This window comes from Tenebrio molitor, chromosome 1 (assembly GCF_963966145.1).
Source record: "Tenebrio molitor chromosome 1, icTenMoli1.1, whole genome shotgun sequence".
Taxonomy (NCBI): Eukaryota; Metazoa; Arthropoda; class Insecta; order Coleoptera; family Tenebrionidae; genus Tenebrio; species Tenebrio molitor.
In genome coordinates this window covers 44,731,458-44,754,827 of record NC_091046.1, presented here as the reverse complement: position 1 = coordinate 44,754,827, position 23,370 = coordinate 44,731,458, and the positions used below count along the sequence as shown (strand labels likewise).

The 23,370-nt window shown below is 33.9% G+C and overlaps 4 protein-coding genes across 4 annotated transcripts; all 4 read left to right on the top strand.

The window, feature by feature from the left end:
* The first annotated feature begins 46 nt into the window (after nucleotides 1–46).
* LOC138135548 (uncharacterized) lies at nucleotides 47–879 on the top strand. The gene has a single exon (XM_069054306.1). It carries the CDS (start codon nucleotides 48–50, stop codon nucleotides 795–797), a length of 750 nt encoding a protein of 249 aa, XP_068910407.1. The 5' UTR covers nucleotide 47; the 3' UTR covers nucleotides 798–879.
* Nucleotides 880–6,045: 5,166 nt separating this feature from the next.
* Nucleotides 6,046–7,517, top strand: LOC138131386 (odorant receptor 49b-like). The gene is made up of 5 exons (XM_069048402.1): nucleotides 6,046–6,806; nucleotides 6,854–6,953; nucleotides 7,088–7,192; nucleotides 7,244–7,399; nucleotides 7,455–7,517. Exons 1-5 carry the CDS (start codon nucleotides 6,079–6,081, stop codon nucleotides 7,515–7,517), a joined length of 1,152 nt encoding a protein of 383 aa, XP_068904503.1. The 5' UTR covers nucleotides 6,046–6,078.
* Nucleotides 7,518–11,994: 4,477 nt separating this feature from the next.
* Nucleotides 11,995–13,376, top strand: LOC138131314 (odorant receptor Or1-like). Its single transcript, XM_069048307.1, has 5 exons — nucleotides 11,995–12,731; nucleotides 12,783–12,882; nucleotides 12,932–13,036; nucleotides 13,085–13,240; nucleotides 13,320–13,376. Exons 1-5 carry the CDS (start codon nucleotides 11,995–11,997, stop codon nucleotides 13,374–13,376), a joined length of 1,155 nt encoding a protein of 384 aa, XP_068904408.1.
* A 6,080-nt stretch (nucleotides 13,377–19,456) lies between these two features.
* On the top strand, nucleotides 19,457–21,279 carry LOC138135565 (odorant receptor Or1-like). Its single transcript, XM_069054331.1, has 5 exons — nucleotides 19,457–20,193; nucleotides 20,245–20,344; nucleotides 20,394–20,498; nucleotides 20,545–20,700; nucleotides 21,223–21,279. Exons 1-5 carry the CDS (start codon nucleotides 19,457–19,459, stop codon nucleotides 21,277–21,279), a joined length of 1,155 nt encoding a protein of 384 aa, XP_068910432.1.
* Nucleotides 21,280–23,370: the final 2,091 nt, after the last annotated feature.

The window sequence follows — 23,370 nt, the reverse complement described above, 5'->3', positions numbered from 1 at the left end:
GAAGAATAACAAATCAGACAGATTTATTGCATAATTGCAGTCCCTAAATGGCGGAATTTAACTGGAAAACATCATTAAAAACCAACACCTTCTTCTTGAAGATAACCGGTTTGTGGCCCAAAGACACCGAAACCTACAAACTCAACGCCTACACCCTCTACTCCGCATTCTGCCTAATCGGCCTCTTCGGCATCCACACCTTCACCCAAGTCTTCAACATCTTCATCATCGACGACTTGGAAACCTTCACCTCTTCAATATTCATCACCTTGGCTTGCGTAGGTGGCGTGGCCAAAACCTGGCAGCTCATCCGCAACATGCCGACTCTCAAGCAACTCTTCGTCAGCATCACCGACGACATCTTTCAGCCTAGGAACGACAGACAAATCGCACTGATCACCCCTAGCATCGTCTTCTGGCAACGCTTCTACATGGTGTTTAGGGTGTTGGGCTACAACACCCTTTTCTTCTGGGCAGCCTATCCCATTTTTGACAAGAAGACCAAAGAGCATCAGTTACCTTTCGTCGCGTGGTACCCGTACGACAGCAAGATTTCGCCACTGTATGAAATCACCTATGTCCATCAGATTGTCGCGATGGGGTATGCGGTCTTGAGTGGGGTCAACGTCGATATGTTGATAGCCGCGTTGAATATGTTCATTGGGGCGCAGTGCGACATCTTGTGTGATGATTTGAAGCATCTGGGAGGTGACGAGAAGGAGATGGGGTCGAGGTTGGTCAATTGTGTCAAACACCATCGCGCCATCTTGAAGTTCCGTCAAATGGTTCTGTTGTAGTTTTTAAAATTTATATTATCTTGTAGGTTTGCAGAAAAATCGAATAATTTTTTCAACTGGATCGTGCTGTGGCAGTTCTTGACAAGTGCAGTTTCCATAGGAGTCAGTTTGTTCCAATTGACATTGGTAAGTAAATTTAGAAATTTTACTTTCAGTCATTAACATTCTTCTGAAACTGTCTTTCCATTGACAGGTTGCTCCTTTTAGCAGCGAGTTTTACTCCTTTCTTTGCTATGGCATCACCATCATAACGGAAATGTCCATTTTTTGTTGGTTTGGTAACGAAGTAGAAGTTAAAGTAAATAGACGTCCAGTTTTTGTAGAAATGGAAAATTCTTAATTTGTGTTCATTTTTAGAGCAGTGCTATTCCTTACTCTGCCTTTGAATGTGACTGGGTGGGTGCGCCCTTACCCATCCAGAAAAATCTACACATCTTCACTCTCAGAACTCAAAGACCCATAAAGCTGTCCGTGTTTAATTTATTTTATCTGACTTTGGACACCTTCAAATCGGTAATGTTGTCACTTACTTCTTACAAACTTAAAAAATTATTTTGCAATTTTAGATACTTCAAACTTCTTGGTCTTATTTCACCGTCTTGAGCCAAGCCAGCTCACCTCCTGCATAACTGAGCATCTCAATCAATCGTTTTAATACGAATTTAATTTAGTTTTACACAATTGTAGCAACTGTAGATGAGTTTTCTTTGTAGTAAAAAAATATGTTGTGAAAAATTGTCCCGGTGCATCCACCGTAATAACAAAATTATAATAGATATTTACGATACAAGATAAGAGCATTATTAACAAACGCGTGCGAAATTTGCATAACGAGGCGAAGCCGAGCTGTATTATCGCACAAGTTTGTTAATGAGGCGTTACCACACGTGTAATGTACAATATATTATCTACGACCACCCAGAATTGAAGAAAAATGTTAATCTTACTTTTCCCGATATTTTATCTATGAAAATTCACAAAAACTGTCTTCATCAGGAGTTTATTTAACAAATTGCAAAAATTGTGTAATTAATTCGAATTTAAAAAATAGTTATATTAATTTTTCTTGTAGTTAAATGTTTATTAAATTAAAATTTTGATTAATTGGTTGTTATTATAAAAAAGCTTGCGGTAATGAAAATACGTGCGTTAATGAAGTTCTTATCTCACGCAAAATGGATTGGATAAGTGTCAGTTATCTCACGGGCATAGATAAGCATTGTTACACAGCTTATTGCGTGTTATTAAATTTTGAAATTGTTCACTATTATTATTTTAGACGTAAAAAAGACGAAATTTAACTCCGTAGGCAAATAAAAATATTTCCACCGACTTTTTACCCGTTTTGACCGACCATGACGGACTCATGAGTGTCCTAAAAATTTCCAAAAAATTCATAAAAGTATAGAATAGGACGAGAAATTCGCTTTTGGTCCCAATTTTTATCTGCACCAGCTAATTTGAAACTGAGAAAGCTTCAAATTGCCCGCACAGTTTTTGAAAATTGGTTTTACGGCCAATTGTTACACTACCAGTTGGAATATCAAAAATTTAACTGCACCAATTGACTCAGAATGGCTCTATTACTCAAAAACCGATTCTGACGTCGACGAAAAAGTATTTATTTTTTGTAAAAATGTCGGCAAATATTTGTTAAAAATATGGATTGCAGGCTTAATAACCAAAATCGTTATCCGTGAAATCTTTCCCGTCAAAGAACTAAAATGAACTCTGATCTGGAATATCAAATAAAAAAAAAATTCAACTAATCTTTGCCTTCCTGGCCCACACCAGATTCCATGTTTTTGACCCATTTTTTCAGGCTTGTGGAAACTCAAAAAATTTTCTAAAAATTCACACTCGTATTGTTCACCTGTTTAATCCATTTTGCAAATTTTAAAACAGCTCTATTGACTTTAAGCGAACATACTGATTAATTCTTTTCAACATAAAATATTAACGATGTGTTGAGAGGTGGATGCAACATCGGTAAACTAGGATGTAATTACATTTCTCATTATTTATAATACACTAATCGAAATGAATCGAATGCTTCGGTACACATATGAGAAAATTGATTGGTTGTCCAAGAGTGGTAATTAATTTCGCGTGACTTACTCGGCAAATGAAAATAGTTACTTCATATTAAATTAACTGAAGTTAAATACTCTGTTACAGTGAAACAAATAAATAAAAAAAAAATAAAAAATGATTGTATTATTAATTTAAAGCAAAATAGTATATTATGCAACAAGATTTATAAACGGCACTTTAGTCACGAGTTTTATTAGGCACGAGCGGAGCCAGTGTCTAGAAAGGTTTATAAACGAGTTACAAACTATACTTTTTCAAACCAAATAAAATAAGTAATTTCTTTATTAAACGTTAATTTAAACACAACATTCGAAACTGATAAACGTCAATTGACAAGTGACAAATAACTTGATTTGTCACATAATTTTTACGATTAAAATAGCTGGAGCTAACTTTAATCCGTGACTAAAAAGCTCGTTGCTAACTTCACCTCGTGACTAAAGCGCTTGTCAAGATGTATTTAAAAGATCTAAACGATAAATGGCATTTTAAACATGGGAGTAGAAAATAGTAGTTTATTTGACGAGTTTGTGTGTAAATTGGGCCTTTTTTGGCACGCGTGGGCCATTTTAAAACGCGAGTGAAACGAGCGTTTTAAAGGCCTACGAGTGCCAAAAAAGGCCCAATTTACACACGAACGAGTTGAATACAACGTTTTTTTGTTCGACGAGCCCCTTAAAGGCTCCAAATCGCTAAAAATCTTTAAAATTAGATTGACGTTTCGTTTTGACAAGTTGTGACATTTATCAAAATCCGTTCACATAGGAGAAAATTCTCAAATTCTGACAGTGTCGAACAAAAACAATATTTGCAATTATGATACAGGGTGTCTCGGCTAAGAGTTTGGAGCCTAATAACTCAGTTATTTTCCAGCGGATTTTTGTGAAATTTAAATTGCAGATATTTTAGACGGTGAAGAATAAAATCCCATTAATGCAATCACCCAAGTGTTAAAACCGTAATTTTTACATGCCTTTTTAAAATGTTGAATCAATTAAGATTTACATAAAAAATTGATCGTCAATAAAAAATGCTGTAAGGAGAAACTCGTCCTTGAAAGACGTCTGCTTTGCAAGAAGTAAACAAAAAAACTGTGTTAAACGTGGCTGCAAATGCAAAAACGTAGACGCGAATGAAACAAACGCGCAATTTTGCAGAATTTTGGTCATCCCTTTTTGCAGAAGCGCAGGTGACATATTTGACGTTTATCTTGCTAAACTTACAAACACTTACAAAGTTAAAGACAACATTTGGACGTAATTTATTATACTGGATGCTTTAATTCTTCCATAAAGGACTAAAACACGATCGGGATATTTTAGCAAGGTAATTTAGTTCACGTACGCTTCCTGTGTCTTCAAATAAATTGACGACTCACTTAATCTTACATTTTGTAAAGCCTACATTTGGATAGTGTTCCACGAGAACACGAACTGTTTCATTGAAGTTCTTACGACACTCTCCATAGGCAAATTTTTTTTCTTTTTCAACAATACTGAAATTTCTGCCACTGTAGTCTATTTTTAGAGTATTTTTCATAAATTTTCACAATCTGACGTTTCTAATAAAGCGCGCCCAATTTTGACAGACTTTAAAGGGTGTACAAAATATTACTTGGCAATAATCTTCAATTGTTTCGAAAGGTAACTGCACATAATACCTTCAAATTTTACATTAAATTTTTAACGACAAAATTTAATCTTTTCGTTGAATCAGACAAATGATTTACTTAATTGTTTGTGTAGACCCCTATTTTTTAATGTTTAACAATCTAATAATAATCGCGCATAATTTTCGATAAAGGAAACATGTGTTAAAATTACATTTTTTAACTTGAGGTAATTTTATTATTACTAATTGAACCTTCACGGTCTAAAATATCTGCATTTTAAATTTCATAAAAATCCGTTGGCAAATAACCGAAATATTAGGCTCGAAAATCTTAGCTGAGACACCCTGTATATTAGACTATAGATTTAATTTAGATTATTTTCAAATTAGCAGCTTTTAGAAAAAACCACACATAATTTTTTTGGACTTTTTTTATCTATGGTTGAATCAACAATTAAACCAAATGACTTTCAGAGACATTCAACAAAAAGATAAAATAGCTCTGCATTGCTTGTTACTTACAAGAATAATTATCATCAATGACAAGGACTGTGGTTTTATCTAAAATGTTTTGTTAATTTGTTTAATGAAAACAAACATTTGCCAAATTTATAAGTAATAAAATTTAGTCTTACCTGTTAAGTAATTTGCGTTGTTGTTATTCCATTTTTCATTCCTTTACATATGTTACATTAATAGTACTGAGTATCACTACTTTGTTTACTTTTACACTTCGTACAGCAAAACCATCTCTATTACGTCGCTTTTTCTTAAGAAATGTGCCTCTTCGCCTCATAGGACCACGTAAGAAAAACCCAAGACTCAAGAGGAGGAGTGTCTAAATTTTTCATCAGTCTAACCCCACAAGTTAATTTTTATAATTACCCACGACGGTTTTTTGTCTATAAATAATCCATCCATCTGCACGTTCTCTCACGGAAACATTCCGGGACAGAAGACAAATAATAAGAGGTTTCGTGTAATTAATAAATATTTTAACCGAAGGGTCACAACAAAAACAGGATTATTTTAGAAATACGAAAAAATGTGACTTTTCCTTATGTTGTTTTTCACACGAAACAAGTAATGAAGGGGTTAGGTTAATTAATAAAAAATATCGTAGTGGATAGCTTCCAGGATATTTCAACAACAACAATATGATTGTGCTTTTCCTGAAGATTTTAACACAAAGCTTGATGCTTCAAGTGGTGAAAGTTTCTGTTTAAAAATACCGTTGCCTGGAATTTACACTAAACCAAAAAGATATGATTTCATTAATTTTAAATTCGCAACTAATTCTGGATTGGATCGACGGTATTATTAATTTATTTTAGTCACATTTAATTTGTGTAAAGCTCTTAAGTTTCGGAGCGCGCAGAAGTGGGTGCTCTCTTCCTATTGGTCAGTTGAGCTAGTGGAGTTTATAAAAGCAACAACTTTATAAACAAGTTGATTGTCTTCTTCAACTCTTGCATTTGCTGAATCATCCTTAAGGTATTTGTGGGTTATTTGTATTTTTAACGTATTTTTGTCTATAACGATTCTTGTTACTTCTTGATTCAACAATAAGAAAACTATGGAAGATTTTGACTGGAAGAAAACACTCAAGACCAACATCCTCTCTTTGAAGATCCTAGGCCTCTGGCCCAAAGGCAACGAAACCTACAAACCCAACTCCTACACAGCATACGCAGCCTTCTGCGTCCTAGGCCTCCTCTGCAGCCACAGCTTCGTCCAAACCTTCAACATCTACTTCATCATGGACGACTTGGAAGCTTTCACCTCTTCGATTTTCGTCACCCTTTCCTGCATAGGCACCGTGGCCAAAACCTACTACCTTCTGCAAAACATGAAGACTCTCAAGCAACTCTTCGTCAACATCACCGACGACATTTTTCAGCCTAGGAACGACAGACAAATCCGACTGATCCAGCCTAGCATCCTCTTCTGGAGGCGCTTCTACCTAGTCTTCAGGGTGTTATGCTACAACACTACTTTCTTCTGGTCGACTTACCCTATCTTGGATAAGTGGACCAAAGTACATCGCTTACCCTTTCTAGCGTGGTACCCTTACAACAGCAAGATTTCGCCATTGTACGAAATCACCTACATCCACCAAGTTGTCTCGATTTGGTACCTGGTTTCGGCTAGTCTCAACATCGACATGTTGATAGCTGCGTTGAACATGTTCATTGGGGCGCAGTGTGACATCTTGTGTGATGATTTGAAGCATCTCGGAGGTGACGAGAAGGAGATGAGGTCAAATTTGATCAATTGTGTTAAACATCATCGAGCAATTTTAAAGTACGATCAAATGATTGTATTACTTTTTCAATAACTTACTCTTGCAGGTTTGCACAAGAATCTAACAGCTTCTTTAACTGGATCGTGCTCTTGCAATTTTTTACAAGCGCAATTTCGGTCGGATTTACCATGTTTCAATTAACTCTGGTGAGTTCCTGCGATAGTGTTTTTACAACAAAACAGAGGTCCAGAATTCACAGGAGAACAATTTCTTCACAGCGAAATAACTTTCAACATTCTTTTAAAGTGTTGTGATTGTAATTTTGTTTTTACTTTAACAGGTTGTCCCCTTCAGTGGCCAGTTTTACTCCTTCATCTGCTACGGCAACGCCATCATTATTGAAATGTTTATTTATTGTTGGTTTGGTAACGAGGTAGAAATTAAAGTGAGTAAATACACAGTCCCGTCCAAGATACAATTTTTTCTTTGTTTCTAGAGCAGTGCTATTCCTTATGCAGCTTTTGAATGCAATTGGGTAGGTGTATCTTTACCCATCCAGAAGAATTTAGTCATTTTCACTCTGAGGACTCAAAGACCGATAAAACTCTCAGCTGTTAATTTGTTTTATCTGACACTGGACACTTTTAAGGCGGTAATGTTGTCAATTTCTTTTTTTGCAAAACTAGAAAATCATTTTTCAATTTTAGATACTGCGAACTTCTTGGTCTTATTTTACGGTTTTGAATCAAGCTAATTCGAGGTCTGTGTAATTGAGCTTCATGATGAAGCCGTAATCGTAGAAATTTGGTCAAATTTAATAAATATACACCAACTATAGAAAAATTAATTTTAGATATAGAGCAATGTTGTCCCGGCGCATCCACCATTTTATTATAAATCAAAATTTAAATAAAAATTGTTCACACTCTATGGCTTGTCGTTATTAATTAGTTACTTAGAAAGCGCATAACTCGCTAGAATGTAATTCAGTGAGCATACAGGGTGTTTGAAAATTGCTAGTACAAAAAAATAATGGTAATTGGCGATGATGAGTTAAAGTCATCGGCAAAAAAAAATTTAATAAAAGTCCTCTAGTTTTCGAGATAAAAATTACTAAAAATTGGGTTAAAATTGTTAGTACCATTGTTAGTTGCCAAAATCTTGCAAAAAAATATTTCTTTTTCATATTGTTGTATAGTCCTTCATTATCACGCTTGGTTACCAAGGTTTAAAACATACTGCCCCGCCTGAGGTGTAAAATATGCTGGGATAGGGTTACTTTATCCCTTTTGTTTAAAAAAATTAAAAAATTTTTCTCCCTACCGGTTAGAAATGTAGGCTGTGGATACCTCATTTGAGGTGAGAAAATTCAACTTTCTCGCTAAGGTAAGAAAGTGAATCATGAAATGTTTATGGTAAAACTGTACCAAAATACAAATGTCAAAAGTGTCAAAAGTGGAATAAGTTATTGATAAATGAAAGCCAATTCAATGAAGTAAGTTGGTAGGTCAATCATATAATCTGGAAAATAAACAGATAAGCTAGGTAGGTAGATTACTTTACCCTGTTTATATCAAATTTTCGAAAAAACCTCAAATCTTCAAATGCGATGACAAGTTAATTAAACAAATAACACAGCCTACTATTCAATTCTCAAAATTTTCGTTTTAATCACGAATATAACCATCTTTTTTGACTTTTTTCAACAAAGTTGTGCCGGTAGGGAAAAAAATTGTATTCAAACCTTGTTAAGAAAGTGTCCTTGCAGACCTTAGGCACTTACAAACCTCGTCTACGACTCGGTTTATAATCTTTGCCTGCGGTCTGCAAGAAACCACTTTCTTACCTTGGTTTGAAATATACTATTTTTTTTATTTCTTAGGGCTTCTAGATGCCACAGTTTTTTTTTGTACTAGCAATTTTCAAACACCCTGTATAATGATGGCTATTATTCACTCGGATGATTCGCCTTCGGCTCGTGTTACAATTTTCATCCTCTTGAATAGTAGCCATCATTATATGCTCATTGAAGAATATACTATTTCACCTCTTTTATTCAGTGTGATTCCTCTGTTGTTTGTTATTTTTTCTGTTCTAGGTAAATCATTTGAATGTTTTTGAGACACTCTTTTTTCTATTCAATTATATTTACCAGATTAAATAAATCAATTACGGAAATTACTGAGTAATTAAATAATTTGAAATTGTTTTAACCCGGCGCATCCACCATTTTTGCTTTTGCACATTTAACTATCATTAAAAATTTTAGTTATTACTTTAAAAAAATATGCATTATTGTCTCTTTCAATACGATAAAGTTAATTTTCAAATTTCAATTTTACTGCCCCTAAGGTAATAAATGTTTTCATACCTGAGCACTTCTTGTATCAGTTACCCTATAAAATGTTTAAAAAATTTAAAATAAATATATACAGTGCGTTCGTAAAGTTCGGAATAAATTCGATAAAATTGTAAGTATTAATTTCTGAGAAAAATCCTCGAAGAGGTCAACCTTGTTTTTAAAAAGTGCATGTTGTACAGTACGTTATTTAAGTTGACAGCTTGTCGTCTCCTAATAATGACGTCATCAATAATTTTTGTAAATGACAATCCTAACTTTTTTCATCTTTTTTCTGGTAGACCTAAACGACTAATGAAAAAAATTGATGCCTTACATAACAATTTTTTTGAGAAAATGACAAATTTAACTTAATTTTTAATGTAAAAATTTTAATTGACCTTCAAACAAAATCAAACAAACATCTCAGGTTAACCATAAAATTTAACGCAAATGTTGAAATTGCCTCCCGCCAATTATTTCGCACTCACCAACACTTTGTACACTGCGCTCAATAATGTCAGGGCTTATTTGTTCCGTTTCAGTGCCAATTCTCTACCGCAAATCGTTCTAAATTGTTTGGTCTATTAAAATAAACCTTCCATTGTAACTAAATCTATTGAAAAAAAAAAATTTAGTAAAAAATTAAATTAAATTTTTTGAAGTAGAATGTGTCATTTTCTCAAAAAAATTGTTATGTAAGATGTCAATTTTTTTCATTGATCGTTTAGCTAGTACGAAGGCGTACCAGAAAAATAATTAAAAAATGGGAGTTGTCATTTCAAAAATATATTGATGACGTCACTATTAGGAGATGACAAGCTGTCAATATAAGCAAAGTACTGAACAATATGCACTTTTTTAAAGCAAAGTTGACTTGTTCAAGGATTTTTCTCAGAAATTAATACTTACAGTTTTATCGAATTTATTCCAAACTTTACGAACGGACTGTATAGAAATCTATTGATTTATATTTTTTATTAGGTATTGGTCTACCTTCTTCCAAATCGTCAGCATCTACTTTATCTTTGACGACTTTCGAAGCCTTCGCGTCGTCCATCTTCGTTACACTCTCTTGCATCGGAATTATCCCGAAGCGCTACTTCCCCCAGAACATACAAATCCTGAAACAACTCTTCTTTGTCATAACTGGCGAAATCTTTCAGCCGCGGAACTACAAACAGGAGGTCCTGATAGAGCTGAGTATCATGTCCTGGCGAAATCCTGCGCTGGAAACCGTCAATTTGTTGTGCTTTTTTAAAGCGTAGATTAATTGGAGCATGTTGACAGCTAACCTAAAATTTAGAGCCAAAAAAATCTTTCTTTTTTCTTTTCTTTTCAATGTATTGCGTTAAAAATTGAATAACTTCACGATTGCTATTCTCGAAGCAAATATCCAAGGACACCCTTTGCTGAAAACAAACATGTTCAGTTATGTCCGGATTAAGCATAAACGTGTCAAACGGCGGGAATTTCAAATTTTACACTGTTCTAAACGGTTTAATTTTTCCAACGCCCACTCAACCCAGGATTTCATTTGAACGCGCGATATTATTATTATAAAGTTTATGCTTTGATTTATTTTATCTCAGATAAGTCAAAAAAAAGTTAAATCTTATTTATTAACATAAAATAATGATTTACAATTCTTGATTCTTCGGCTCTCGTGATCGTATTTTAATGCGCCACCAGACAACCTCCTGGGTCTATCAATTGCCATTCTTAACAAATCAGACGCATTTTAAATAAATTATGAAAATAAAGTGGTGTTTTTGCTACCAAATTTAAATTTTCTACGAGCTACATTAAACAAGAACATATTTTATTTTCTTAACTTAACGAATTGAGCAAGATTTTTACAAAAGAACAAAATAATTCAGCGCAGAGTAATAAATAATGAGAGATACATTTTAAATTTGTCTTATAGGAGTAGTCTTGTGGTCTTAACACACGTGTGTGACTCTTCAATAGTAAAACGAGATTAAATCCAAATTTTTTACAAGCAAAGAAAAATTATTTAATCAGGTTCGCGTTCAGTACTTTAGAGCAAAAACCAGGAAAATATGGATAAAAACTTACCTATTTTTCTTCTATTTTTCCACATTAATTGCAGGGCAAAAAATTTCACAACTTTCAGTGCTCTTGCACTACATCATACTGAACCAATTCCACTTCTTAAAGGGCGGTTCAAAAAGACCGAATAAATTTTTTATGTGGTGTCAACCCAGAACTTATTCTTATCCAGTTAATTACCAGGTCTTTGGTTATTAATAATCCAAGTTCATTTTTCAATCATCTGATTATTCCTTCATGAAAATAAACTTTGAAAATGACTGTTGCTCAGAGAAAACGAAAATAATAAGTGGTTGTGCGTAAGTAATAAATATTTCAAGCGAAGGGTTGGTGGAAAAACAAAAAACACCCTTATAATCTAAACATTTTGAAGGAAACTGACGCGTTTACGTCTACCTCTTTTCTCACGAGATCTCTTAAGATGGACGGGAAATGTAATAAGCGGGTCAAGATTATAAATAAAAAATCTTTTAATGAGGGGTCTGGAAAGACAAACTTGCGACCTAGAGTCATAAATTAAACTTTTTTTTGCTTGATGATTCTTGTCTACTGATTTGGGTAATTATATCAATAAAATATTTTACATTTCTTTCTATAATTCCTCTCTTTCAGTTTTTAGGGGCACGCAGAAGTGGAAACTGTTGTCCGATTGGTTGAGAGACAAACATGATGATGGCTATAAAACCTCCAGGAACTTTTTCTGTCGTCATTTTTACAATCTCTCCTGATCAAGTTTTCTCTCATTCAATAACAACAAGTGTTAGGTAATAACACTCTGGAACTTCCATCACATGCATTTAATTTTATATCGTTATCCTTTTAGTCCTTTACACGTAATGGAAAGATACGACTGGAAACGAATCCTTCGAGCCAACATCCTCAAGCTAAAAATCGTGGGTCTTTGGCCTTCGGGAGACGAATCCTACAAGCCCAACGTCTACACCCTTTGGGCCATCTGCTCCATTACGATCTTCAACTTCGGCCACAACTTTTTCCAGATAATCAACATGATCTTCATCTTCGATGACTTGCACGCCGTCACTCAGACCGCCTACGTTACCTTCTCGGAAGTAGCGGCTCTTCTGAAAACCTACTACGTCATCCGGAACATGCCAACTCTCAAAGAGCTGATGGTCACTCTGAGCAGCGACACTTTCCAGCCGAAGAACGCCCGACAGATTAAGATGGTCAAGCCGAGTTTCTTCTTCTGGAGGGTCAACTACGTCATGTACTGGACCATGAGTGTGGGCGCGATGTTCTTCTGGTCGGTCTATCCCTTTCTGGACAAGTCTGCCGAAGAGTACCCTTTACCATTTTTGGCTTGGTACCCGTGGAACACCAAAACATCGCCCATGTACGAGTTGACGTACCTGTACCAGATTCTAGGACTGCTTTTTATAGCATCTGCTGCGATCAGTGTTGACACTTTGATAGCAGCACTGAATGTCTACATTGGAGCGCAGTTTGATATTATATGCGACGACATCAAGCACCTCTTTGATCCTGGTTCCCCCTCAGAAGGTTTCAACAGAAAATTAATAGGCATTGTCAAGCATCACAGAGAGATTATCAGGTAGGATCAGGTGTAGATTTTAATTTCAGGTGTGTCACTCTATGGTTTCAGATTTGCTGCAAACACCAACAAATTTGCAAACTGGATAGTGCTGGCGCAGTTTTGCCACAGTGCAGGAACCATCGGTATAACACTCTTTCAGCTGACTGCAGTGAGTTGAGAAGAATTTATGATGGCGGTGTTTAAAAGCAATGTTTTAGGTGGCACCTTTCAGCAGCGAATTCTTTTCATGTCTCTCTTTCACGTTCTCAATGACAGTTGAAATTTTTATGTATTGCTGGTTTGGAAATGAAGTCGAAGTTAAAGTACTGTTACCACTGTTGTAGAAATTCTTTTCTAATTTTCGTTTCTAGAGTAGCAACGTTGTCTACACCGTTTTTGAGTCTAATTGGTTGGACACTTCGATGGAAGTCAAGAAGAATATGATTTTCTTCGTGATGAGGTGTCAGAAACCGGTCAAAATGTCAGCACTGGATTTATTTTATCTGACTTTAGATACGTTTATGAGGGTAAGTTGTTTAAAAAAAATAAAGTAATTTATCTGAAATCTGTCTTGGTGTAGTTAGTGCAAATAAATTTTTATTACAGATCCTTAGGGCGGCTTGGTCTTATTTTGCGTTGCTTCATCAGGTCAGCTCAAGATAATTTCTCTCGTTAATATTGAAGATATTGCTTGATATAGAACAATCAACTGCTTGTTGCAACACGTCTGGACTCACTACTTATCTAAAAATACATTATCACTCATAATTGTTTTTTTTACTTTCAGCAGAACATGATGAAATAAAGTGAATACATGTTTTGGTTATTTTAAATGACACTTTGTTAATAGCAATTAAAAAAATCGTCAGAAAATCATTACAATAAAGAAAAAATCATACAATTCTGTGTATAAACAACACAATAATAAATTATTTAATCCCGAAATGTTTGACTTATGTAAAGAACAACATATTTTATCTTCAAGTGATTGAAAACCGCGCCTTTGTGTATCTCCATAGACACGGTTAAAGTGTCATTTTTTTCTGAGCGGAGTAGAAGTATTTCAAGTCCTAGAAGTAGAAGTATCCAGAGGCAGCTCGACCGAGTCAAATATAACGTCCCTATTAAAATAAAGTCTCTAAAAAAGCGAAATAACAAAATTATTATCCAATATTTAACCGGTGCCACTGTCGTATGTAACGAGTCGTTTGTTGTGGGCGTGTCCATGCTGTCAGATGTGATGTCAAAATCAGAAATAGTGCAAACAAGATGGTCGTTCAATGTTTAAAAGTAAACAGTTGTAAGTTGTAATCGTTTGCTATTCACGTTTTGATAATTTTTGTTATATTTAGCGAATATCTGAGTGTCGGATGCTATTGAAAACTTCGTCTGGAACTTATCTCTGGGCTCACCACAAAAAAAGTGATTTATGTACAGTTACGGCCACGGAATTTTGTCAGTTATTTTACTGTCAATTCGCCTAAGCTTTATTGTCATTATGACTGACATTAAAAATTTTTGTGACAGAAATTGTGTCACGCACAATAAAAATCAAAATGACACCTGTAATGTTTTTGACATCCAAGTCAAAAATTCCAATGTGGGGTTAGAAATATATAAAACCTGTTTTACAGCTAATGTCAGTTGAATGACAACGACTGACGAAATTCCGTGACCGTGACTGTACTATTGTTTTGATTTTGGGTAAGTAAAGTTTTTGTTTAAAATAAACATTTACACATTGTTTTTAAATTCCTCATCTAATCTTATTTTTAAAATAAAAAAATTCTTTATAACATAAATAATGACAATGACTTAATCGCATTGGTCCAAATTACTTTAACCCGGCGCATCCACCATTTTAAATTTACAATTTTAGTTTTACATTACGAAGTTTATTTATGATATAATAATTATTCTTATTGTTCTTGGCTAATCTAACAACGATTGTATTTTTTGCTCAGATCATGTATTTCGAAAATGTAAAACTAATGCCTTCAAATTTCGTACCTTTCAATAACGAATTTTAATTTTTCTTTCCACAGAATACAGCATTTGTACAGGGTATCTATAAATAACTGTCTGGTTCAGCTTGCTATAAAAACTTGTCAAATTTTGAATTTGCCGCTTAATGCGAAATGTCACATTTTGAGGTTAGGTTGTTGGTTTTTAACCTGAAACAAGTCTTAACTGTGTTTTGCTCCCGCTAACGTTAATATCAACACCATCAACAAGGAAACAGTCATCATCCCATCATACTGTATTTTCTCTCAAATCCTCGACAATTTCAATTAGATACTGGTGGCCATCCTGACGATTTATCCTTGCCAACTGTTCACAATTCGTGCAATGTGAATTAAAGTCCTCGTCTAGAAATAGTCAATTTTGACTTAAATTGTAAATCATTTTACAATAGGACAGCACACCGTCTTATAACTACCATAATACTTCACATTGCTTCACATTTGTATAGTCACGTAGCCAAGTTTATACCCGCACATCAGCATGGTTTTGTTAAGGGTCGTTCCACAGTTACTAATCTTGCAGTTTTCACTCAGCGTATTTCTGATGCACTAGAAGCCAAGAGTCAAGTGGATGTAGTGTTTACTGACTTCAGTAAAGCTTTTGACCAGGTGCAGCACAGAATAGTTCTGGATAAACTTAAAAATGTTGGTGTTTGCGATGGTCTTATGAGACTGTTTTTTTCAATGCTAACAAATAGATGGCAGTATGTTGAATATCACGGAGTTAAATCATATATGTATGAAGTGACTAGCGGCGTTAATCAGGGCTCTAACTTGGGTCCTATTCTGTTTTTAATATTTGTAAGTGATTTATCTAAATACATATCCTCGGAAGTCTTGATGTATGCCGACGACTTGAAGTTAATGAAGGTTGTTAAATGCATTGATGATTGTCTGTCCTTACAATTAAATTTAGATGCTCTTTGTGACTGGTGTAGTAGGAATATGCTGAACCTAAACATAAAGAAATGTGAAGCAATGTCTTTCTTTAGGATACGGTCATGTATAGAGTATCCATATAGTATTAACGGCGTTGTATTGAATAGGTGTCACAATAAAAAAGACTTGGGTGTTGTTTTTGACCGAGAATTAAATTTTATTAAACATTATGAACATCTATCTTCTAAATGTTATAAAATGTTAGGATTTATAATTAGGAACACTAAGAGTTTTAAAAGTATTGATTGCCTTAAACTATTATTCTATGCTTTCATTCGCTCTCACCTTGAATATGCTTGTGTGGTATGGAACCCTAGATATCAAACTCATGTTTCTTCCATTGAGTCCATACAAAGGAAATTTTTAAAGTATTTGTACCTTGTTAAATTTGGTGCTTATCCAGTTAGGGGTTATGCCTACACATGTTTAATCAATGAATTTCAGCTGGAACCCTTGTATGTCAGGCGTCAGATTGCATCTGTTTTGTACTTACACAGAATCGTGCATTGCAAGATTGATTGTTCGGAATTAGTTGAAATGTTAAAGTTTAGAATCCCAAAATTGGGAATTCGTTATAGTGCTACATTCTGCAATCAACTTTCAAGCACTAATTACCATCAAAATTCACCAATTATTGCTATGTGTACGTTGTATAACCAGTTGCAGCTATTTGCTGATATATTTGAATATCATGCTGGTACATTCCGTCGTCGAATATCTGAAGCATTGTCTTTGTTGAATTAGATGTGGTTGATGTATTTGCTGGTTATGTTGGGGATTTATTTATTTATTTATTTATTTAATTTTTCTTTATTTAATTTTTCTCTATTATATTATTTTCTAGGTTGTTTTTTTTTACCTTTTCTTTTCTCTTTTATTGTTACTTATGTATATGCCTATGAATATACATATACATTATTTATTATTTGTTACCCTTTGTGGACAGTTTTGTTCTTGGGTTAATAAAAGCTATTATTATTATTATTATTATTATTATTATAATACCCTCTAACTTTATTGCCCCTTTGTTGTGCAGTACCGACTCAAGGAAGAGCAAACATCAGGTAAAGTAACAGCCCCTATTTATTTATGGAATTATTTATGGTAGTTATAAGACGATTTTCTCTCCTATTGTAAAATGATTTACAATTTAAGTCAAAATTGACTATTTTTCGACGAGGACTTTAACAAAGAACGATTCTGAATGTTGTCTAGATATTTTGCAACAATGAACGTGGTCTGTTCAATGGAATAAACCATCGTTAACAAAATAAAGACAAAATAAAACTTACACATTGAAAACTAACCTCACAAATTTTGCCGGTCTGTTTACCTCTAAAAGCGGATGTATTTGCAATTTGTGTTGAAAAATACAGATTTTTTGTGTTTCATAACTGATTACTGATTAGCTCCGATAAAACGAATATGAAGAACGAAAACTCGACTGAAAAGCGCAAACAAAACGTCAATGACAGAAGTGACTAATTAAAATTAGGCATATGTTTCAAAAAGGCGGCACAATAAAAATATTTAAAAATATTTTTTCCAAAGCTGACTTGACACAAAAATCATTTATAAATACCCTGTATATTACGATTTTGCCGAAAATCAAATTTTGTTTACATGTTTGGACTACTTCTATGAGTTCTAAGCGTATTTTACTTTGAAGAAATGTTTCAAAATCATTGCTTTAAATTTACAAATACAAAAAAACTTTATTATTCCATTACTTTTATCGTTCTTGAGAACGTATTTTTTTCTTCAAAATGACAATCTGCTTCTCTTGCTTTAAAATGTACACAGTTATTTAAGATTATTATGCTCTTTTTCAATTACTTAATACAGGGTCATTCACGAGAGAGGTACTTCTGAATTTTTTTTTTGCCGCAACCAACAATACCAGTGGCACTAACTACTATACTTCTTTTAAATTAGAAATCACAGTAAGTTGGATAGATTTGTTAGAAATGTGAGATTGGCAGATAACCTGCATTTAATCAAAATTCAACAAATAAATTAATGTCAGTGTTTTCGTCGTTATTGTAAAAATACATTTTTCGAATTGACAAAGATGTTTTGTTGCAATGTCAAAGATACAAAACTAAAAGCCATCGTAAATTCTGTTATAATTATTTTCAAAATTTGATATCAGTAAATTGTTGCAATGTGTATAATGGGTTGCGGCAAAAAGAAATTCAGAAGTACCCCTCTCGTGAATAACCCTGTGTATATTTTTTTCGAGTATTTCAAAAATTCTATTTAATCAAATGTCTACTAAATTGTAAAAGGGAATAAACTGGAAATAACTGGAATTTTTTCATTCTCTACGCGACATTCATGTCTGACAATGTCGAAGCATCTTAAGCTTGCAGAAAATTTTAATCATTTTATTCATTTTTTTCTGTAATAAGTCAAAAAAATTTCTGAAACCTTAGTTATTAACCTGAAATAATAATTCACAATTCTTGATTCTTCACAGCTTGTGGTCGTATTTTAAAATGTCCCACCAGGCAAACTCTTAGATATATCAACTGTCACTCTTACCATTTCAAACGAATTTTAAAATACATGATAAAAATAAAGCGCTATTATTTGCATCCAGATTCATGTTTTTTACAAGCTGCATCAAACAGCAAAAATGTAACAATTTTTAAAATACATAAAACCATTTCATAATGAATTCCGCAAGTTTTTCTTACAAAATGATAAAATTACTGAAAAGTTTGTGTCATAATCCGTATTTTTCAGGACACGCCCCTTTGCATTGACGCATTATTGAACAGTTTGCAGAGTAATGGAAAATAAATTTTAAATTTGTTTCTCTGAAATTATCTTGTCGTGGGAAAGTTAGACATATGTGAATCCTCAATAATTAAACAAAATGAAAACTACCTTTTCAAAACTAGAGCAAACAAATTATTTAATTGGCGTTCAGTGCTTTAAAGCAAAATACTTCCACAAACACATTCATCAAAACTTACCAATTATTTCCAAATTAACTGCTGGTTGAAAAAAATCTCACAACTTCCAGCACTGTTGCACTACTGGACAAATTCCACTTCTTGAAGGGCGGTTCAGAAAGGCCGAATAAATTTTTTATTTGGTGCCAACCCAGAAATTATGTTTTTCCAATTAATTACCCGCTTTTTGGTTATTAATAATCCATGTGCGTTTTTCAGTCATCCGATTACTCCCTCATAAAAATTACCTTTGGAAATTACTGTTGTTAAGAGAAGAACGAAAATAATAAGTGGTTGTCCGTAATTAATAAATATTTTAAGGGAAGGGTTGGTGGAAAAATAAAGAATACCTTTGCAGTCTAAACATTTTGAGGGAAACAAACGCGCCTTCATTTAACTCCTTCAGATGGATTTTATTATTAATTATTTTCAATTAACGGTGGATTATATTTTCCACGAGATTATAAATAAAAAATATTTTAATGAAGGGTCTGGAAAACTAGTCTGACTCGGAGATCATTTTTTTCTCATGAGTTTACAGATTATGTATCATTTCATAAGTCATGGAAACAATTTATATTTCTTTTCTCTGTGTGCCGCTCTCAGTATTCACGAGCGCGCAGAATTGAAACCTCGTTGTCCTATTGGTTGAAAGACAAAGACCACGATGCCTATAAAACCTCACGCGATTTTCCCATCAACATTTGTACAACGTCTGCTGAAGAAGTTTATTTTCCAACCAAAATTATTGAGGTAATTTCCTCACACATTTATTTCAATATTCTTTCACTTCTGTCATCATGATCCTTTTAGTCATACAATGGAAAGATACGACTGGAAACGTGTCCTTCGAACCAACATCCTCAAGCTGAAAGTCGTGGGTCTCTGGCCCCCAGACGACGAGCTCTACAAGCCCAACGCCTACACTCTTTGGGCCATCTGCTCCATAACGATCCTCAACGTCGGCCACAACTTTTTCCAGATGGTCAACATGATTTTCGTCTTCGACGACTTGCACGACCTCGTGCAGGCCACGTACATTACGCTTCCCCAAGTGGTGGCGCTCATGAAAACCTACTACGTCGTTAGGAACATGAAGATTCTCAAAGAACTGATGGTCACTCTGAGCAGCGACATGTTCCAGCCGAAGAACGACAGACAGGTTAAGATGATCAAGCCGAGTTTCTCCTTCTGGAGGGTCAATTACGTCATGTACTGGACCATGAGCAGTGGGGCAATGTTCTTCTGGTCGGTTTATCCAATTCTGGACAAATCTATCAAAGAGTACCCTTTACCATTTTTGGCGTGGTACCCGTGGAACACCAAAGCGTCGCCCATGTACGAATTAACATACCTGCACCAAATTGTCGCGTTGCTGTTTATTGCATCTACTGCTATGAGTGTTGACACTTTGATAGCAGCTCTGAATATCTACATCGGAGCGCAGTTTGATATTTTATGCGACGACATCAAGCACCTCTTTGATCCTGATTCCGCCTTAATAAGTTTCAACCAAAAATTGATAAGCATTATCAAGCATCATAAAGAGATTGTGAAGTGAGAACAATTGTTCATTTCAATCCCAAGAGTCTCAGTGTTTGGTTTCAGATTCGCCGCAAACACAAACAAATTTGCAAACTGGATCATTCTGGCACAGTTCTTTACCAGTGCAGGAACCATCGGAATAACACTCTTTCAAATGACTGCAGTAAGCTAAGAAAAACTTGTGACGGTGGTGCTTGAAGGAAATGTTTCAGGTGGCACCTTTGAGCAGCGAATTCTTCTCGTGTATCGCTTTTACTTTCTCCATGACACTCGAAATTTTTATTTACTGTTGGTTCGGAAATGAAGTGGAAATTAAAGTAGTGTTGGCACCATTGTTGTATTTTTTTTAATTTTTGTTTGCAGAGTAGGAATGTTGTCTACACCGTTTTTAAATCTAATTGGACGGACGCGTCTATGGAAGTCAAAAAAAATATGATTTTCTTCGTGATGCGGTGTCAAAGGCCGGTTAAAATGTCTGCACTGAACTTGTTTTATCTCTCTTTGGACACGTTCATGAGGGTAAGTTTAATGATAGCAAATGAGAATTGTAATTTCGCATCAAAAATTCAATCATAAAATTATTATTACTTTTATATACAGGGTGAATCTGAAATACGTGTGTTAATTTCAACCAGGGAAAGAACTCGCCAATTTATGAAACTTTTCTCTATAACTTTTTGCAAAATTCGCAAAAGTATTCCAAGATTTTTTGCCCCTCAATTTTGACCAAACGAGTAGTTTTGTGTGATTAACCTCGCTCAATTTTTTGTAACCATGAAAATTTTAATTTTTTCTATAGCAATGTAACTTTTTGACAAGGCTCTGTTTCTGTCACAACAGAAAATTTTCGCCCTTACCAACATGTGGGTATACGCTTTGATGACTAATTTATTCCAAATTTTAAATCAATTTGTAATGTTTTTTCGTAAAAATGTTATAATGAAAAATTTAATGAATTAGCGAATTCTTTCTCTGAGTTAAAAATAACACACCTATTTCAGATACACCCTGTATATTTACATATATTTTTTTTAATTTCAGATTCTTCGAGCAGCTTGGTCTTATTTTGCATTACTTAATCAAGTCAGCTCAAGATAATTTCTTGTTATTGTATGGAGAATATTATGTGATGTAAAACAGTCACCAGATTGTTGCAGCAATGACTTTGTGATCACTTCATATAAAATTAAATTATTTTTTGACTTCAAGCAAACATGGTAAAATAAAGGAAAAGCGTAGGTCAACTTTTTGTAATTATCATACGTTTCAGTGTATCAACAATTACAAATATTATAATAAAATCAATAGAAATAGAGCAAAAATAAATGTAACACTTTATAATCGACACAAAAATAAAATATTTATTCTAGGATGTTGTTTCAATTTATTGTGTTGTTGCCTCCTCAGCTTCGAAGAGAATACAGGGTGTTTCTGAAATAGGTACATTAATTTTAACTGGTAATAGAACTCGTCAAAAGGAACAACTTTTCTATCTACCATTTTGCCGAAAAACGATGTTTAATCCCAAAAAAAAATTGGAGAAATTTTTCACTAAAATAGCCCTACGCCACTAAATACTGCAATGGCTAATTGAGATCAGCGCTAATATGAAAAAAGCATCCATTTTCATCCAGAAAACGTGTTTTAACGCAGAAATCGAAATTCAAATAAATCTACCCGTATAGCAAAAAATCCACTTCGTAAGAATCTGGTTGTTTCACGTTTTTAGGTAGCTTGGTTTTGGAGATATGAACGGTTTTAGGAAAATCTTTCCTATTTTTTTTAAGCCATTACGCAACGTTTTTCACCAAAATGGCAGAGAGAAAAGTTGTTCCTTTTGATGAGTTCTATTACCAGTTAAAATTAATGCACTTATTTCAGAAACACCCTGTACATATACAGGGTGTCCCCGAAAAAAAAAGACGAGTCCATAACTCCCTTATTTATCACAGGATTTTCAATATTTATACACCAAATTAAATGGTTGTCAATAGGCTACAAAAAGGCCTAATAAATTTAGCCCCAAGGGCTTCAATGCCAAACTGTCAAAATATTCTTTTTCAAATGGGAATACATATTTTTTTTTACTAATTGTAATAGAGATTTTTATTATGAAAAGAATAATGTATCACAAGTATAACTTACATACCAAAAATTAAAAAAAAAAATTAAAAACGCTATTATCGTCTACGCTAAAACGCAATGCATTTTGATAGGTTCTCGCTCGGTGCTCGTCATTTGTTTCCAAAAATTGATTATTTTTATTTATTTTTTTTTACTTTGAGGTTATACTTGTGATACACTGTTATTTTCAGAATAAAATTCTCTATTAGAATTACTAAAAAAAAGTATGTATTCTCATTTGAAAAAAAATATTTTGACAGTTTAACCTTGAAGTCGTTGAGGCTTTACGTGAATTTGGTAGGCCATTTTGCAGCCTACTCACAACCATTTAATTTGGTGTATAGATCATTAAAATCGTCCGATAAATAAGGGAGCTATGGACTCGTCTTTTTTTTGGACACCTGTAAATATATTTTAATATTAGTTAAAAAAAAAATCAAAGAAAATTTTACATATTGACGATAAATAGAAAATTAAAATAATTTTTAAATTTTACATATTTTTAACCTCTTGGTTTTTCTTTACGATTTTAAATCTAGTTCATGAAAGAACGGCATAGCTGAATTTCATGTTATCATTACCAGTTAGGTATTTAAATTGTACACCCAGTACAGCAAAATTGTACACAGTGTCTATAAAAGAACGTAGGGATATCAACGGTCTTGTGGAATTCAAATATACAGAGTGACTTTGAAGGTTGTGCAGATATTTTAACGTGAGATAGTACGTGTTAAAAGAAGGTAAAATAACCCAACTTACCTTATACAAATGTTAATGGTTTACAAGAAAATCAAGGAATCACTTTGTTTGGGAAACGCTAAAAATTTTCAAATTTGGCGGACAATTTTGACGAAGACCAACATAAAATGTCAAGTTTTTATATCATTCCAGGTTATGTTTGGTTTTTATCGTTACGGTTTTTTGAGTTTCATCGGAATTTTCGATAAAATCTGTACGTAAAGTAATAATAAAATAGTGTCCGCAACTTATTCAGAAAACCACAAAGGCTTAAACAACAAAGTGAAAGGACTGCAATTGTGAGTAAAAGTATAAAATTAAACATCA

Excerpts from the sequence above, each read along its gene's own strand:
- LOC138135548 (XM_069054306.1), top strand. The coding sequence starts at position 48 with ATGGCGGAATTTAACTGGAAAACATCATTAAAAACCAACACCTTCTTC.
- LOC138131386 (XM_069048402.1), top strand. The coding sequence starts at position 6,079 with ATGGAAGATTTTGACTGGAAGAAAACACTCAAGACCAACATCCTCTCT. Across the intron at positions 6,954-7,087 it reads CCATGTTTCAATTAACTCTG|GTTGTCCCCTTCAGTGGCCA; the intron begins GTGAGTTCCTGC and ends TTACTTTAACAG. Across the intron at positions 7,400-7,454 it reads CACTGGACACTTTTAAGGCG|ATACTGCGAACTTCTTGGTC; the intron begins GTAATGTTGTCA and ends TTTCAATTTTAG.
- LOC138131314 (XM_069048307.1), top strand. The coding sequence starts at position 11,995 with ATGGAAAGATACGACTGGAAACGAATCCTTCGAGCCAACATCCTCAAG. Across the intron at positions 12,883-12,931 it reads CACTCTTTCAGCTGACTGCA|GTGGCACCTTTCAGCAGCGA; the intron begins GTGAGTTGAGAA and ends GCAATGTTTTAG. Across the intron at positions 13,241-13,319 it reads CTTTAGATACGTTTATGAGG|ATCCTTAGGGCGGCTTGGTC; the intron begins GTAAGTTGTTTA and ends TTTTTATTACAG.
- LOC138135565 (XM_069054331.1), top strand. The coding sequence starts at position 19,457 with ATGGAAAGATACGACTGGAAACGTGTCCTTCGAACCAACATCCTCAAG. Across the intron at positions 20,194-20,244 it reads CATCATAAAGAGATTGTGAA|ATTCGCCGCAAACACAAACA; the intron begins GTGAGAACAATT and ends GTTTGGTTTCAG. Across the intron at positions 20,345-20,393 it reads CACTCTTTCAAATGACTGCA|GTGGCACCTTTGAGCAGCGA; the intron begins GTAAGCTAAGAA and ends GAAATGTTTCAG.